Below are 17,015 nucleotides of genomic sequence, written 5' to 3' on the forward strand. Positions count from 1 at the left end.
CTCCAGGACAAGCACATTGATGTCAGAGAGCACTTCATCAAAGAAAAATTTTTACTTGGTGACATCACACTGCAGCATTGTGATAGCAAAGAGAATGTTGCAGACATCATCACTAAACCACTCGATAAAGAGCTTTTCAAGAAACACCGACTAGTTCTTGGTTTGACGCTGAGGAAGGACATTCATGTAATGTTTAGTCCTTCTTCGATTCCCCAGAATCACCATATTAAGGGAAGGCCTACTTCATGATGTTGAACTTGAGGGAAGGTGTTGAGAGTTCACGCTCAACATAATGTATCATATGTGCATAGCACTAACCCAATAGAGTGCTATAAAGGAAAGGGTTAGATGCCCTAACCCTAACCCTAAATGGGTTTGTATATATTCTACATTTCAACTAAATCTAGTGTACAGTTAGTCATTTGTGGTGTGCTCTCTAGCTATGCCCTCTCTCCTCATCTCCACTCTTCTCCTCTCCCCTCTTCATATTTTGTCAGGACCATATAAGGTTACGATAATTTTTCATTGGGGGGGCGAGGGGGAGAACTAATTAATGGGAATTTTGATTTTTAGTGTGCTAGGGGGACATATAGAACCTTATAAATGATGTCCCTTTTATGGCACTTACAGCATCAGAATGACAACCTTAAAACAACTTTTTTGCCATTTAAAATCTCATAAATGACACTTTTATGCCATTTATAATGTAAGAAATGGCAACCATGTTTTCACTTTTTGTCATTTATAGCATTAAAAAAGTAATATATATGCTACTTTTTGCCAATTTCAACCTTTCGTTACTTTTTGCCATTTTAAACAATAATTGACAACTTTTATGTCATATCTTTGCCATTTCTTTAACATTTCTTTTAGATTTCATATCAAATGTGTTGCCATTTCAAACAAGTCTGGTGCCACTTCATATGTAGAAAATGGCAAACATATATGGCACTTTCCATTGCCATTTCCAAAAAATGATAGTGTTGGCATTCATTAATATAGAAATGCCATTTTTAGGTTGCCATTTCTACTTGGTTTTGCAGTAGTGCTAGTCGAATAAGTTGTACCCAATGAGGTTTAAACATAGTTTCAAAGTTACATGAAAACAAGAAACTATCTTCTAATGGGTAGGGAGAATATGCTTGGCTTAAACAAACAATTAAAAGAGAACTAATAAAGAAGAAAAGGCAATCAATAGTTGCTATCAAAGATCCCAAAAAAAAATAAATTTGCAATTTCTTTCTAAGCACTTGTGTCTAGAGATGTAGTGCCTATAAATTTGAACAAAATAATTGAGCAAGATCCTACTATAGGATCATTGCCACTCTCATCTTTGAGGGTCTAGCGGATTTTATAAGGATTAATATTTTCTTGTGTCTAGAGATATAATGCTTATACGTTTGGACAAACAATTGAGTAAGGCCAAGGCCCTATCATAAGGTCATAGTGACTCCCATCTTCGAGTGTGACCGATTTTATTAGGATTGTTAATTTCCATGTGTTTTTTGATTTATTTTGCATATTTTCAAAATAGTTTCATAGGAGCACATTCTTCACTCTCCTCTCAAAATTTAGTTAATTAATTCGTCTTTACATCCCCACGCTCGTGTAGAAGGCTTTAATATTTCAGGTAGTTAATTTTTATGTGTTTTTTGATTTGTTTTACATATTTCCAAAATAATTTTATCACTCTCCTCTCAAAATTTGATTAATTAATTTGTCTTCACATCCCTGCGCTCTTGTAGAAGATTAAAGCCTTAATCTTTCGCTCTCCTTCAATTTCTGTAGCCAAGTTCGTTCATCCATGCAAGAGGTGGCATCTCCCTCCTCCTCTCTCCTCGAGTCCCCTCTCTCCGCCTTCCCGGACAGATCTTCATTTTATGCCAGATTCATGTTTTGCGACATGTGGTGCTCGTATTAAATCATCGAATTTGGCCTTTAATCAACCATAAGGAATACATTAATTTGACTCACTTCGCGTGCACTAATACAATGATTTTATTTTTGGGAATGTTAGGGCCCCCTATTTTGCATGAGTTAAGTAAATGAGTCAATTGTCTTAGAATGAGACGTGTTGGCATTTAGAATTTCAAAGAAGGAGCTACCAATATTAGTGTTTAGCCTTTTTAGAAGAGCATAGGCCAATAGCATTGCTCGAATCATTTGGCATTCTAGAGTGCCTCATGGAGAAAAAGCCAACTCTGAGAACAAAACTAGAGTAGGGAATCGGGATGTGCTTGAAAATGTGGGAGAGGTCTCCGGGACCTCTCGAGAAACCAAGAGCATCCATGGGGAAGGAGTGTGTTTGGGCATACATTATTGTATGCTGTCCAAAGTTGATGAAGGTACTAAAGTTAAACTCTACGTTGCTTTTTTCTTGCGAATGGCGGACGTTCTTATGCTTTCTATGCCCACTACTACTCTTCACTCTTTTGCACACGCCCCTTTCTCTAACGCCTTCCTTCCCCCTCAGCCCCTTTCCTCCCCCTCCATGGACCTCTCCTCCCCTCGGACCCCTATGCCTCTCATCCTCTTGTTCTTGTCTTTCATCACAATGGCCGGATGCACTGATCGCCTTGCAGATATCAACAGGAGTAGCTTCCCTCCAGGTTTCGTGTTCGGTACTGCCACATCTGCTTACCAGGTTTCTCTCTTTGGCTTTCCCCCATTCATAGTAGAAGACCGCTTATAAAAGCCCTGTATCGATAAATCATTCCCGTTAGTCGTGGTCACCCAGTAGACAAGGACGGGAAGGGGCTCTAGTCTCATAGGCAGGCCTAGCTCCGGCCTAGCTCTCAAGGAATGGGCTCCACGAATCAAGCCGTTCGATGAGCTAGAATGGAAGTGACATTCCTTTGATTCGCTGTAGGTCGAAGGCGCTGTGACGCAAGACGGACGCGGAAGTAGCATCTGGGACACGTTCTCGCATAAAATCGGTCGGTCGTTTCAACGAACAAGTCTTCCTATAACTTGAGCTTTGTATTCTTTGAAAAATGTATGACACAAATCAGATGGCGAGACTGATACATCGATACAATCGCGCGAAGTACTAACCTGGTTATTTGCAGGCTCGGTTGTGGACTTGAGCAACGGTGACACTACCGATGATCAGTATAATCGTTATCAGGCCCGTTTCACCCCTATCCTATTTCGATCAGTGGTACATTAGTCCTCATGCTGATTCGGTGAACTCTTGAATACGGCAGGAGGATATCGACTTAATGGCTAACATGACTGTGGACGCTTATAGATTTTCAATCTCATGGTCGCGAATATTCCCAGGTTCCTTGACGAAACATGAGCTTTTCTGTCTTTTCAATTAGACGCACAGATTTTTAAGAATATTGCCACTCAAGCTCCTTGATGCAGGCAACAATAGAACTCTGAATCAAAAGGGTATAGATCACTACAATAACGTTATCAATGCCCTTCTGGAAAAAGGTGAATCTTTCGTGCGTTGAAAACACTTTTTGATCACCTTATCTCAGGCCTTCGAGAATCGAGATTGTTTCTCATCCGGACCCCGAACTTCTGTGACAGGGATACAGCCATATGTAACCCTGTATCATTGGGATTTACCTCAGGCGCTTGAGGATGCATATGGTGGATGGTTGAGCGGTCAAATTATGTACGCAATTTCACTCGCTGCAACGAAGAAAGCAATTATTTGGTTTGAACGCTGGACATGATTTGAAGCTCATTTCTATCACCCGCATTGAAATGGAATGCAGAAGCGATTTTGCGTTTTACGCTGAGACATGCTTCAAGGCCTTCGGGCATCGCGTTCGACACTGGATTACCTTCAACGAACCATATACATTTACAACTCAAGGCTTTGGGGGCTTTGGAACGCAAGCGCCAGGAAGGTGTTCCTGGCGGTTAACGTGCGGCCAAGGAAATTCATCCACAGAACCGTATGTCGCTGCTCACAATATCCTACTTGCGCATGCAGCTGCAGTGGGCATTTACAAACAAAAATATCAGGTCCGGGCAGGAAAATGAAACTTGCTTGACTTGGTCTAACTTATTGAAGGAGTCGAGTGTCACTAATGCAAGCTCTTGGCATGCAATTCTGCAGGCACAGCAGGGTGGGTCGATAGGGATTACTTTGGATTCAAAGTGGTACGAGCCGCTCACCAATTCCAGCGGCGATGTGGGAGCGGCACGGAGGGCGCTTGACTTCGAGCTGGGCTGGTAAGTGATTTCAATTGGATTAGAGCGCCGATCAAGAGTCATTCGTCGTACTTGGTCATTAAAAGACACGATTGTTACGGATTCTCCCATTCAATGTTGACGCAAAAGGTAGAGGTGCTGAGCTGCTGCCGGGGATATCATTGCTGAGCTGCCGCAGGTTCTTGGATCCGCTCATAGTGGGCGACTACCCTGCGTCAATGCGTGAGCTGGTGGGAAATCGATTGCCTTCCTTCGACAAAAACGGTGCAAAAGGCGTGAAGGGATCGTTCGATTTCATCGGCATCAACCACTACACTACAAATTATGCCTTGGACGTTAATTCTTCCTATCTCACAGCAGCTCTTGGCGACATCAATCCAGACGGAATGTTCGATGTTACTGGTACGTATGAACGAGAGAGCACAGCGTTACGAACAATATAGATCTAATTTGTTTGCTAATTTTCATACCGAGATACAATCTAAACACAGTTTTCTTCACTGAATGCTTAATATAATCAACTATTATGTATATACTCTTTCTTCACTAAATAGTGTTTCTATCCTGGCTCCATTGCAGTTCAACGAAACGGACAAGACATTGGACACCAGGTTACACAAACTAAGCAACCCAAAAAACAAACCAACTTTTCCTTTCAATATTTACTTCACATTAATTTGCAAATTATGTGCAGAAATTCTCTCAGTCTTTCATCCCTTAAATTTTCTATTCCCGCTTGCTAAACTTGATGTTTTCGAGAATGCCAGTCGGAAGGCGCTTTTTGGCTTTATGTGGTGCCATGGGGATTCAAGAAGCTACTTGATTACGTGCGGGTTCATTATGACAACCCCTTGGTCATTGTAACAGAGAATGGTAAGTATTTCTCACTCAAGCTAGAGTCCTCTTGCATACGTAGGTCTAGGGTTTCTCATTTTTATTTCTTGGTACCATTCTAGAGCTACACGATTACATTATTTTTACTTTTTGTAGAATTCATTAGATACGGTATCCGTTCACCTACTATTACCTAGTATCCTTGCATGTCTGTTCACACCTATGCGTAACTATCTATAACTTAATTGTTTTCGGTGTGAGGTGACTAGTACCAATAGGGGAGTTACACTTTACATGCACCTAGTATTAAAAATTAATATAATTCTACATTCCTTAGCAAGGCCAATAGAGAATTATTTGACTTATCAAGCTTCTTGTACTTTGTGAACCTAAAATGGAGGTTTGTGGTGTTGATAGCTGAGTCATAGCATATGTGTAGTTAGCATTGAAAATTTATATAATTCTCAACACTTCTTAGGCTAATAAGAATTGTGTGACTTGTCCTAAGCCTCTAAATAGCGGCCCAAATGCCTCAAGTTTAAAGTAGGGATCCAAATGCTCAATTTTTCTTTCAAACTATATATGATACATGATGGATTTATGCGCGAGATGATGCATGGTTATCTAATAAATGATGCATGGTGGGTGAAACATATGCTTCCTTTTGACAAAATTGCATTCTTTTTATCATTGGACTGGAATACATAATTCAAAGTGCTTAGTGCCATTTAAGAAATGAATAATTTCTATACCGAAGCTTAAAGATCTCCATGGAGCAAGGGAGGTAGCATTCTCAAAAACCGATGCACTATTTTTGCTATATTTGTTAATGTGCTTCATTCATTCATGCCTACATATATGGCTACAATTGACTCATGTTTACCAAAGTTGAAGAAAGGATACCTTACCTTTGATATAGAATTTCTAAACAAAGTTGAAAAGTGAAGGCTTAACTCCAGTACAAAAATTTTCAACTATTTGATATACATGGAGTGATTTTTCAAAGGGGACGTATCCATAACATGGGGTAGGTATTCCCTTTACATTTCAAAGGGGAAATATCCATAAAAAGGGGTAGACATACACTTTACATTTCGCAGGGGAAGTATCCATAACATGGGGTAGGTATTCACTTTACACAAAAGTACCATTTGCCCACAAGTCTCTAGCCTAGGTTACTAAAAGAAAAAGCTAAAAACTTCCACATCTTAAAATAAACCATCTATGTACTATGGCAGGTTATGGTGATCATAATGATCTTTTGATTCCATTGGAACAAGCCCTTTTGGATAATGAAAGGATCAGTTACCACCATGACTATCTCTCCAATCTTTTAGCAGCAATCAAGTACTCTCTCTCTCTCTCTCTCTCTCTCTCTCTCTCTCTCTCTCACACACACACACACACACATGCATGCCCACACACATCCTATCAAAATATGGATTTATGCACATGCAGAAGCTACACACACACACACACACACACACACATACATGCACCCATGCATGCATGCGCACACACACACAACGTGCGCACACATGTCACACAAGTCACAATGGATTTAGTAGGCACTTTGGTGCATGCATCGTGCACACTAAGTCCGTATCATTGCTCTCTCAATCCTAACTTTGCTTTGTTACATCGTGCATTTGCCTCTAGGGATGGCTCCAATGTCAAGGGGTACTTTGTGTGGTCTCTTATAGACAATTGGGAATGGGGCTTGGGGTTTACATCTCGATTTGGTGTGTACTTTGTGGATTATTCAAAAAATCTGCAAAGACATCCAAAGTCCTCGATAAAGTGGTTCCAAGGTTTCTTAAGTCACTAATGTATCTTATCTCCACAACCTCTACATAGAGATTATCTCATACCCTTGAATTCTTATGAAAGGTACTTGATGGAAACTAATGATAAAACGTCAATGCTTGCTTTTTATTTCATTATGACTTGAATTCTTATGAAAGTGAGATGGAAACTATTGATAAAACCTAGGAGTTTGCTTTTTATTTAATTGTTTAAGTGATATGATAAATTTTTGAATATTATTCATTTTTTATATTTAATTAGACCAAAGTGGCTATGCCAAAGGTTCCTTTGCTAATTATTTTACTTTAAGGTAATTATATTAGCATGCTTGCACATTGTTTTTATGTGTTTGTATACTATTATTATTCTCATAGACTCTTATCCTTGAAAGATAGACATGAGGTATTATTACAAGATCACTTGAGCACAAGGGGCATGGGATGTTAATTTGATGGTTAGTTTGAATAGTCATTTTATAGCCTTTTCTTGATTGTTAGTAAGCCCCTTTGAGACTTTCATGATAGAAGGATAGCAATCCTTCTTAAATAGATTATCTTCAACACTTGTTGAAATACCCATACGTAACATACTGGAACAAATTAACTGATGCTCAAATTAAAGGTGCAAATTAGTTCTCACTAGGGTCCATTAATGCATTTGGCAATAGAAACAAGCGGGATGTAAAACTCAATAGTAGGGACGACACAAAAGGAGATTCAATGTTTTGAGAGGGAGAACAAAGGGATAGAGATATAAACAATGAGGGGGGAGAGAGAGAGAGAGAGAGAGAGAGAGAGAGAGAGAGAGAAGCTTGTTCAAAGTATCCAATTTCTTTTCATCCCTCTCATTTAATCATTTTCTCTACATCCAAACTAAAACTATGTGATGTTATCTCGCACGTATCACCATCTATTTTTGAATTATGACATTTATGTATCACACATCCTCCACACTGCCTCCAATCCCCCTTATAAAAGAATTATGGGTTTGCAATGTGTTATACACATTCCACTCCCTCTTACAAAAAATTTTTGGATTTGCAATGTGTTACATCTGTCATCTTCAGATATTTTCTATTTTCACATGAGAGACAATGAATAAAAGCAATAAATAGTGTAAATAAACTACTATGACAATTATGTAAGTACACATCCTCCACTCTCCCTTAAAAGAATTATGGATTTGCAATGTGTTATGCACCTTCCACTCCCTCTTATAAAAAAGTTATGGATTTGCAATGTGATACACCTTTCATCTTTAGATATTTCCTATATTAACATGAGAGAGAATGAAAAAAGGCGATAAAATAGTGTAAATAAACTTTGTAGTAGTGTGAAATGATCTTACAATGCTTATTAGAATAGCATCTACAAAGAACAACCTACAACGCGTTTTCAAGTGTTGGTATATATATTTGTTGATGTCATATGAACAATGTAACAATGCTACATCTCTTCATGAGTTAAATTTTTTCTAGTAGTATTATTAGTAAACTATTGTTAATCTAAATTGGTTTTGACATCAATTTTGCCTCTACTATCGGTTATCAATTGTATATATTGTCTATTTTTAATCTCTCTCTATTTCTTCTTGCATTAATGTTCCGAAGACTTGGAATTCCAAATAATTGCAATTACTTGTGGTTCTTTTTTGAGTGTTTTGCTAATAGACTCCTTTATTAGAGTTGCCTCTATCTCTAGGATTCCATGTGTTCGTTTAATTGGTAAGACCTTCATGATTATTGATGACTTTGAAGATTGATGACTAAGGCTATGCAAATTGCATCTAGCTTGTTGATTGTTGTGCTTGTGGAAACTGTTTCGATGTCTACCTCTACCATTACCTCTGGCACTCATAAAAAAGGTTTATTTGGAGATAGTAGTCTTGCTTTTTCTCAATTGCTTTGCATGAGTATGTTAAACATAATTTGAAAAGAAGGTGGCACCCATATCTAATAAACCTAAGGGACTACATTACTAGAAAAATATCTCTAAAATGTGCATTCAAGGGTAATTTGTAAAGCCCTTCTTATGTACAAGTCCTACATTCATTTTCCTTTGAAAATGTTACTTGCCTACTGGTCCTACATTCATTCTCTTTTAAGAATGTTTAGATTTTTTTACTTTCTAGTTATTTTCCATAAGTTTATCAAATTTAAAACTCCCTTATGTTGAATCCATGTCATTGTGGATTGCTATCTTTCACTTCAATCTCTTGCCAATTGATATTGATCAATTTACAATGTCTTTGATATATAATGGATAAATTGGTTTTGCTTCTCTTTCTAGTTTACTGACATTGTTAAGCTAGTACTGTCATACAATCCTTGACATTTTTTTGGCATTAAATCTATTCTTTGGTGTTTTCCATGTATCTACTATAGCCTTTTTTATGATTGGAGTTATTGCATCTTTGACACTAAATTCAATGATGTTTCTAAAAAGTAAGTAAGCTTCATTGAGTCCATAAATTTCAAAAATAATTGAGAAAGAACAAGTAAAGGTGCAAATAAAGATGTAGTGTCCTTTTTATTGGTATCAATCACTAGAATTTTTGCAATTCTAGACTTTTAAATGTGACCAAACCATTGATGGGATGTTTTCAGAACCATGCAATAAACCATAGTTTTTTCTTATTTCTTCAATCTTTGAAATTAGAATCCATTATTGCCTAGAAACTTTAACATCTTCTCTATGCCAAGAAATAATGTGGTATCTTCTCATGTGCACTCTACTTAAAAGCAAGCCATGATAGAAATTACACTCATGTGTACCCCACTCCACTTACAAATCAAGGGCTCATAGAAATTTCTAAATAACTACATCAAACTAGTGAGGTATAACCATGAAAAGCCAATAGCTTAGAAATAAACTTTCTAAAGTAAGGCCATTATAGTAATGAGGATAGTTCTTTTGCAGACAAAAGGAGCTATAATTTCCTTTAAATAATAAGAGAACACTTCCCAAAAATAATTTCCTTTAAATAATAGGAGAACACTTCCCAAAAAAATATTCAAGAAAAGGGATTATTAGAAGCACTGCTTACTAGTCATATCAACTTATTGCACTAATGTGTACAGGATCCAAAGTAACCATTCTATTTGAAATGTAGTTGCTTCTCCATCAAGAAAACTTTTTCAAACTGAAACTTTAAATATTTAAAGGGTTAAGTACTTATTACCAATTGGAGTTTGCAATTGCATGTGGTGCAAGAGTAATGATATAGATAATAGCTACTACACCTTTGCCTCTCTCTCAGCAAGGGACCTAGCATGCCCTTTGTGGCTTGTATGAGCTTCTTTTCCATTTGGGGTACTTTGTCCCATAAGCCTGTGAGGTTTCCCGAGGACATTAACATACTTCTCTCTCTCTCTCTCTCTCTCTCTAAGCTCTCTCCCTCAAATGCAATATCCTCTCATGTGGTGTGTTGGAAGCAGAGAACGCTCTCTCTCTCTCTCTCTCTCTAAGCTTGTGCCCAAAAAACATCTCTGTGACCATATGTCAGATTGGAGGCCTATTACTTTGATGCCTGTAGTTACTCTCCCTCACATGCAATATCTTCTCATGTGGTGTATCAGAAGTAAGAGAATGCAAGAGAATTGATACTACATCCTTTTGTAGCTTGTTCTTCTCAACCTCCACGTCGATGATCCATTGACATTTTCTCCACATAAGCATGGTAACATCATTGGCCTTCATCCCTCCAAGCTTTCATGAAAATTGCTTTGCCTTATAATGTCAATACATCATATAAGGAGCATATGCCCCACCATTCAAGACTTTGTTAATGCTCAATAGAAGCTGTCGACGTACTTGGCTTTGATCTACTCACATATGCACCCTTTGTCATTGGAGTAACAAATCAGATGGCTAAGTTTGTCATTCACGACTTCCATTCAAACCTCGAAACCATACATATGTATGGCCGACTCAATGCTAATGCATGAACATAATGGTTAATGCAAGCCCCATGCAATGCACAATCCCAAAGAGAGAGAGAGAGAGAGAGAGAGAGAGAGAGAAAGAGCCCTTAGGGTTAGGGTTAGGGTTTGACCTTATGCCCTTATAGTATGTTGCACCATCCTTAACACCTTGTCTTAAATTGCATTAGGTAAGCAAAGGGTGCATCGTGCATGCGCTAGATCTTTTTTTAGGATTTCATTTGGTGCATATAGTAGCAACCAAAGCGAAAAAAGAAACACAAAAAATCAGAGTAATATTTGCATGTGTGAGCATAGTGACTATGTAGCAAAAGTCTATACAATGAGTATACTTATATGATCCTATACACAATGTGCATTTCCCCCTTCTATAGGTCATCCTTCACATATGGGAGAAAGGCTAGAGAAAGGTTGAAGAGATAAGGGAAGAATGCCAAAAAGTAGAAAGTCCACCTAGATTAAAAACTATAAGCTCAAGGGATGAGGGAAGAAGGGAGGAGCTTGAACAAATCCCAAAGACTAGGTTGAAGGGTGAAATAAAAATGCGATAAAAAATTGGTTGATTGAAAGATGATTGCATAAATGACTAAATGTATGAGTCAAACCTGAACATGTCCCATGTCACTATGGACTGTGAAGCTGCCTTGTCAAATATGCATTAGAATGTGAAGCTAGTCGATGTAGCCATGAAAAAATAATCTAGAAGGTTCTGACAACCAAGGACATCACCAATCCAAAAGAATTGGTATGTTACAGTAAAGTAATATCTGTCATGTGATATAGGGTTATAGAAGATTGCATAGTTACTATGGACAAAGTTATCCAGTGGCGGCTGGATAAATGCGAGGGCTAAAGGTGCAACTATGATATTCTACTATGTTGAAGACTCCCAAAAACTAACAAGGCATGGAGGCCTATCACATTTGTATCCTCAATTGTCATGAGTTAGAGGAGATTTCATGTTGTGTGCACAGCTCAATATCCGTTCGCATGGGATCTAGCACCTATCATAAGCTCATAGTGGAGTTAACTATAAAGGACTATAATCTTGATAACCACTGATTTGCATTAAGTTTGGACTAAATACAACACCTTAAGTGCATCCTAGAACAATGAGGTTTGCCATGTTGCTTTATGGCCAAACTTGATGATGTCCATAGCACTAGGGTACGACTGCACTAATGCATAAATGTCCTCGCGTCTAAAGAATGTTTTGCTAATTGAATGTGGTGGTACTTACAAGATCCAAGTGTGGTGCAATGTGGCATGATTGAGACGATGTTGGAATGTCCTGAAGACTGATCCCTACTAATGGTGGAAACTATGTCTAAGAAGATGATATGCTCCATATCAAAGGTGAAAGCATCAGTTTTGAATGGTAGAATGCAATCACCTGAGGAGGTGGATGCACTGTGGCATGTATCTTTGTATGTTTCTGGAGGTGTGAGAGCCTCATACTAAGGACTTACTTGCTGCAAGTTCGCATGATGGCCACTAATGGTGAACTCCTGATGCGTATTTGCATCTCATATGACAATAGATGGTGTCGGTCCATGCATGAGTCTGATGGATGTGCATCACTTGAATCAACCTATCTTGACGTAGATGGGAGTGCCTTGTGCTGAGGGATTGCTATTAAATGTGCATTATCAGAAGCTATGGGTTGATCCATGCTAGCATATGATCCATCTTTGTCTGATCTCCCAAGAGTAATGAGGTTCGAGTTGGCATCGTACACTGGTACATGCCCTTTAGCAATGACTGGTCAAAGTAGGTTCTCTTTCTATTCATGGAGTCATTGTTGGTATATCAGCAGCTAACGCACTGTGAATATGAATGGCTCCATTCTAGAGGCTGTCTAGTGCTTTGTGCTAGAAGCTTACTCATGTACCGTTAAGAGTATCAACTTATGAGAACATTGTGTGTGAGCTACTGCTGTGGGGCTTATGCCAAATCTCTCAACTTGTGAACCAAGTCATGGTGGAAGAGCATGTGTATGATAAACATCAAACCTATAATAAAAATTGATGACAATTGTGTGTCAAGAGTAGCCAAGACATTGTACAAGGTTGATGTATATGTGCAAGATCCAATGCCAACGTAGTCAACACATGCGGACTATACATGGGTGGCATGTGTGTGCAAGATGTATGTAACTATCCTGAATCCAAGACGAACATCATTGCCAAGTGAGTGTCAGAACTCTCCTATTTGATAAATTGCCAAAGTGCCAAGGTACTGAGTTGGTGTTAGAACTGTCTATGTGTACACAGCTGAGGAGACTAACATCAGAACTAATCGGGTGATACGGGCGATGGTTCACTGGGATTGCTAGAGTTTAATCTCCTCTAAGGTTATGCTAGTCTACAACTAGACTACAGATTTAAGCGTAAAAGTAGTAAAAGATTTTTATCTCTATTCTGCTATGTGCTAGGTCGCTGCATTGGATCCGAAGGTGGTTTTGATGATGAGGATTGGATGATTTTGACCTACGGAAAAGTGAGAATGCAAATCTATGCTCACCGCATAGAGTATGATTTGTTGATCATTTTCTCTTTTTACACTTGGGAAATTCTTGTTGGATCAAATGTTATTGCCATTTGAAATATGTGCCAAACTTTGTCAAAGGAGTGTTAAAAAATGATGAGGAGGCATGTGGTGATATGGTAGTGTGCATTCTTGTGTGGAACTTTGCTTCAGTGGCACATGATATCATGGCTTAATGATGTGGCATCTAAGGTGGCATGCTAATGTGTCACTGATGATGTGGCTAGAAGGGAGCTGGCTATAGATGACATGGCACTACCACGTTTCATGATGACATGACAAGCAAATTATGTGGTTTTTTTTTAAAGGTTGCCATGTGGCACTGTACCAAACCTAGGACTCCCTTGACCAAACCGTATCTGCCAATCTACCACATGGCCAAATTTGGACTGGGGTTGAGAAAACTTAGGTTTAAGATGTGAGGAGATTGCAGAGCTATAGAGTTCGACGGTGGCGGCGATAATAAGGAGGTGGCATCGACTGCAATCTACCACGTGGCCAAATTTGGACTAGGGTTGAGAAAACTTAGGTTTAAGATGTGAGGAGATTGTAGAGCTATAGAGTTCGATAGTGGTGGCGATAATAAGGAGGTGGCATCAATTGCAAACAATTGGAAGAACCTATCGAACATTCCCTTGTTAAAATGCTTGTCTTTTGTTTGCGGGGGATGTGTTGCTTTTGGCTACTTTGCTGTGTACCTACTCCCTCATAAGTTGTCCATCAGGTTGTTTGAGTGTTGTTGTTCTTTTGCGAACTTGCTTGTTTATAGCCTATAGTGTGTTGCGTGGTGGTTTGCTACTCTCGCTTGATGAATGCGCCAAGTCTTTTTCTTTTTCTACTGCTTAGTTTTTTGCTATAGGTCCTTGCCATGCTGCTATAGGTGTTGCTTAGGCCGATGGAGTTTGTCAACTGCTTGCTTGTTGCGGGGGATGTGTTGCTTTTGGCTACTTTGCTGTGTACCTACTCCCTCATAAGTTGTCCATCGGGTTGTTTGAGTGTTGTTGTTCTTTTGCGAACTTGCTTGTTTATAGCCTATAGTGTGTTGCGTGGTGGTTTGCTACTCTCGCTTGATGAATGCGCCAAGTCTTTTTCTTTTTCTACTGCTTAATTTTTTGCTATAGGTCCTTGCCATGCTGCTATAGGTGTTGCTTAGGCCGATGGAGTTTGTTAACTGCTTGCTTGCATGTTAATGTAGAGCTACGGTTGAGTTGCGCTACACTTTAGCCTGAGTTGTCTTTGGCATTTGTGGCCATTGCATCATGGATGTTGTGGCCTTCACGTTCAAGCTACATTGGTGCCTAGTGTCGTCGAGCTTGTGTTCAGCCATCTAGTTTACCAAGGTGTGCCATAGCTTTGTCTACGCTGCTTTCATGGTGCTTTCATGGTGGAGTGATCTGATGTGCTCTCTTTTGAGTCATTTGCCTTCTGTTGTTATTGTTGTTGACCGACTGGCTTGTTAAGGTCAAGCCATTGACATAAGTGTTCTTTGCTTTGAGTCACCTTCATAGATTGTGTACCTTTGCTTGAGTGGCCCACTTGTGTTCTGCTTTTGCCAGTTGTAGCATCGAGTTGTGAGGTGTCACTACCTATCTTTTGTAGTTTGGTCATTGGTTGCATAGTGGTCGACACCTCACTTGTAGTCATTTGCTTGTAAGCTATTTGTTGTGGATGTGCTATACTTTTGTAGTTGGCTTGTTTTGCATTGTGCTTGTGGTGCTTGTAGGTTCAGACTCATTGTTGTAGCTGCTGACTAGAAGCAGAACCAAAGGTCTAAAACTAAAATAGAAGAACCTTACCAAAACTAGAAATTGAACTTAACTCAGAAAGGGAACCTTAGAATCCACTCAAGACTCATAAAAGGAATCTTAATAACTCATAAAAACCTTTAGAAGAAACTCTTTCTCAAGAAGGAAAGAACTCTCTTACCAAGAGGAGCTCTCAATAGAAAAGCTCTCCCAAACTCTCTCTCACAAAGAAATGAACCTCATAAATGTCTCACAAGAACAGGATGCCTCACAAGGAGGGCTTGATGCCTTGACAAGAACAAAGAGCTTAACACTCATGAAATGAGTGTGAGTAGTGGAGGATTTGGGAGGAGGATTTGGGAGGTGCAATTGACACCATCTTAACAAAAAATTTAGTTTGGGCTTTATGCCATATATAAGGAGTGCTACTATTCAATTCAAAAAAGTGTAATACGTGTTGCATTAAGATTAAAACTTTTCAAACATGAGAACTTGGATTCCATAGGCAATACAAAATCACTTAGAGCATTGTTTAGTGTTGTTTTTTTAGACACAATAGAAGTTCAACACTTATTGCCAAGGTTTTTAAGATGTTATTGAGTCCATCAAAAGTTTGATTAACACACCCATTCATAAGGAGAACAAAGAATGCATAAACAAGGAATGGCATAAAATTCAACCATAGAGGAATCCATACACCAAGGTATTCCAAATCCATAAGAGTAGGAAGAAATGTATGGAAGATACTTTGGTTAGTGCTCATACATTGAGTCATGTGAAAGTCAATCACCATCCCAAGATAAGAGAGCATTCCCACTCAAGTGTAATCCTTCTCTTTGGAGAGAAAATAAGAGATCTATTTACCTTTCTTGGAGGACTCCTCGTGAATCCGTCTACCTATCTTCAAGGGTTTGTTAGCCATGATAATAGGACTTCTAGGATTTTTGCATCATTTGCACCTAGGAGTTAGGAGTTCTAGGATTTTTGCATCATCTGCACCTATGAAATGTGAATTGTGAACTTGAGATTGCCACAATAGATGGAGAGAACTCCTAGCAAGCCTATCTTGTTTTCCAAAGCCGAGAAACTTGATTGGGAACATTCCAAAGATAAGAGCACATTCCCGCGTAGACGTTTTCTTGTGTGGGGAGTCTAGAATGGGTGTTGTCCACAAAATCCACCTTGCCGGTTGGCTCTAGAGGGCCTACCGTCAACATCGGAGAAAACCTTGATGTTGAGCGCCCTTCTCGAAGGCCCATTGAAATAGGAGACGTCAACCGGTGGAGTTGCATAGAGAAATTACCTGAGAGCCGTGCATAGATAGACTACGAAGACGTAAACCTGTTGCAAGCGGTTAACCTCAGTGAATTAAACGGAAGGAGATGGCCCTCCTCTTGACATAGGGGAACAACATCCCCAATTTGCATGCAGCGAAGTTCATGTTAATGTTTGAGCAACGTGGGAATGTCCTCTAAACATGTCTTAGAGAGCGTTGGGCAGAAACGCTCATTTCTAGCGTGAATGCATGAGGTTGTATTAGTTCCCACGGGCTGACAACCAGACTGCCACACCGAAGGTGTAGCATTGTAGCACCCCGCTGGGGATGGGAATTTTCATTCTACAACAGGACATTTCGGGGTTGAAGCTTTTACTGTCGCCTCTGATTCGCTCCACCGTCCGCCGCCGCAACAAGCTGAAATGAAAGTGGAGTCTGACATTTGCACAAGAACGCGATAGCTTCTGGCGGAGAGTGGCGGGGAGATTGCTGGGTCGTTGGCGCAGTGAAGGTGGACAGGTCGTGCCCGTAGTGACTTTGGCGGTGGCCACCTTGTGATCATGTGATGGGTGATGATGAAGAATATTCGAATGGAAATCCCAGTTTGTGCGGTGCTGCTGGACTCTGCACATTTTTGCTCATCATTATCATCATTTCAAAACTTTGCGTGGCTAAGGTTGCCTTGCGTTCAACG

At 39.4% G+C, this 17,015-nt stretch overlaps 1 protein-coding gene across 1 annotated transcript; it reads left to right on the forward strand.

Annotated features, from left to right (window-relative positions):
* Positions 1-2,446: 2,446 nt before the first annotated feature.
* Positions 2,447-6,868, forward strand: LOC147891394 (beta-glucosidase 40-like). The gene is made up of 13 exons (XM_087390031.1): positions 2,447-2,644; positions 2,870-2,936; positions 3,069-3,127; positions 3,207-3,282; positions 3,370-3,441; positions 3,541-3,628; positions 3,732-3,984; positions 4,079-4,194; positions 4,352-4,575; positions 4,753-4,784; positions 4,941-5,046; positions 6,246-6,354; positions 6,667-6,868. Exons 1-13 carry the CDS (start codon positions 2,492-2,494, stop codon positions 6,833-6,835), a joined length of 1,524 nt encoding a protein of 507 aa, XP_087246157.1. The 5' UTR covers positions 2,447-2,491; the 3' UTR covers positions 6,836-6,868.
* Positions 6,869-17,015: the final 10,147 nt, after the last annotated feature.

The sequence above is a fragment of the Dipteris shenzhenensis genome, chromosome 18 (assembly GCF_047967505.1).
Source record: "Dipteris shenzhenensis isolate YYH24624 ecotype China chromosome 18, Dip_SZ_1.0, whole genome shotgun sequence".
Taxonomy (NCBI): Eukaryota; Viridiplantae; Streptophyta; class Polypodiopsida; order Gleicheniales; family Dipteridaceae; genus Dipteris; species Dipteris shenzhenensis.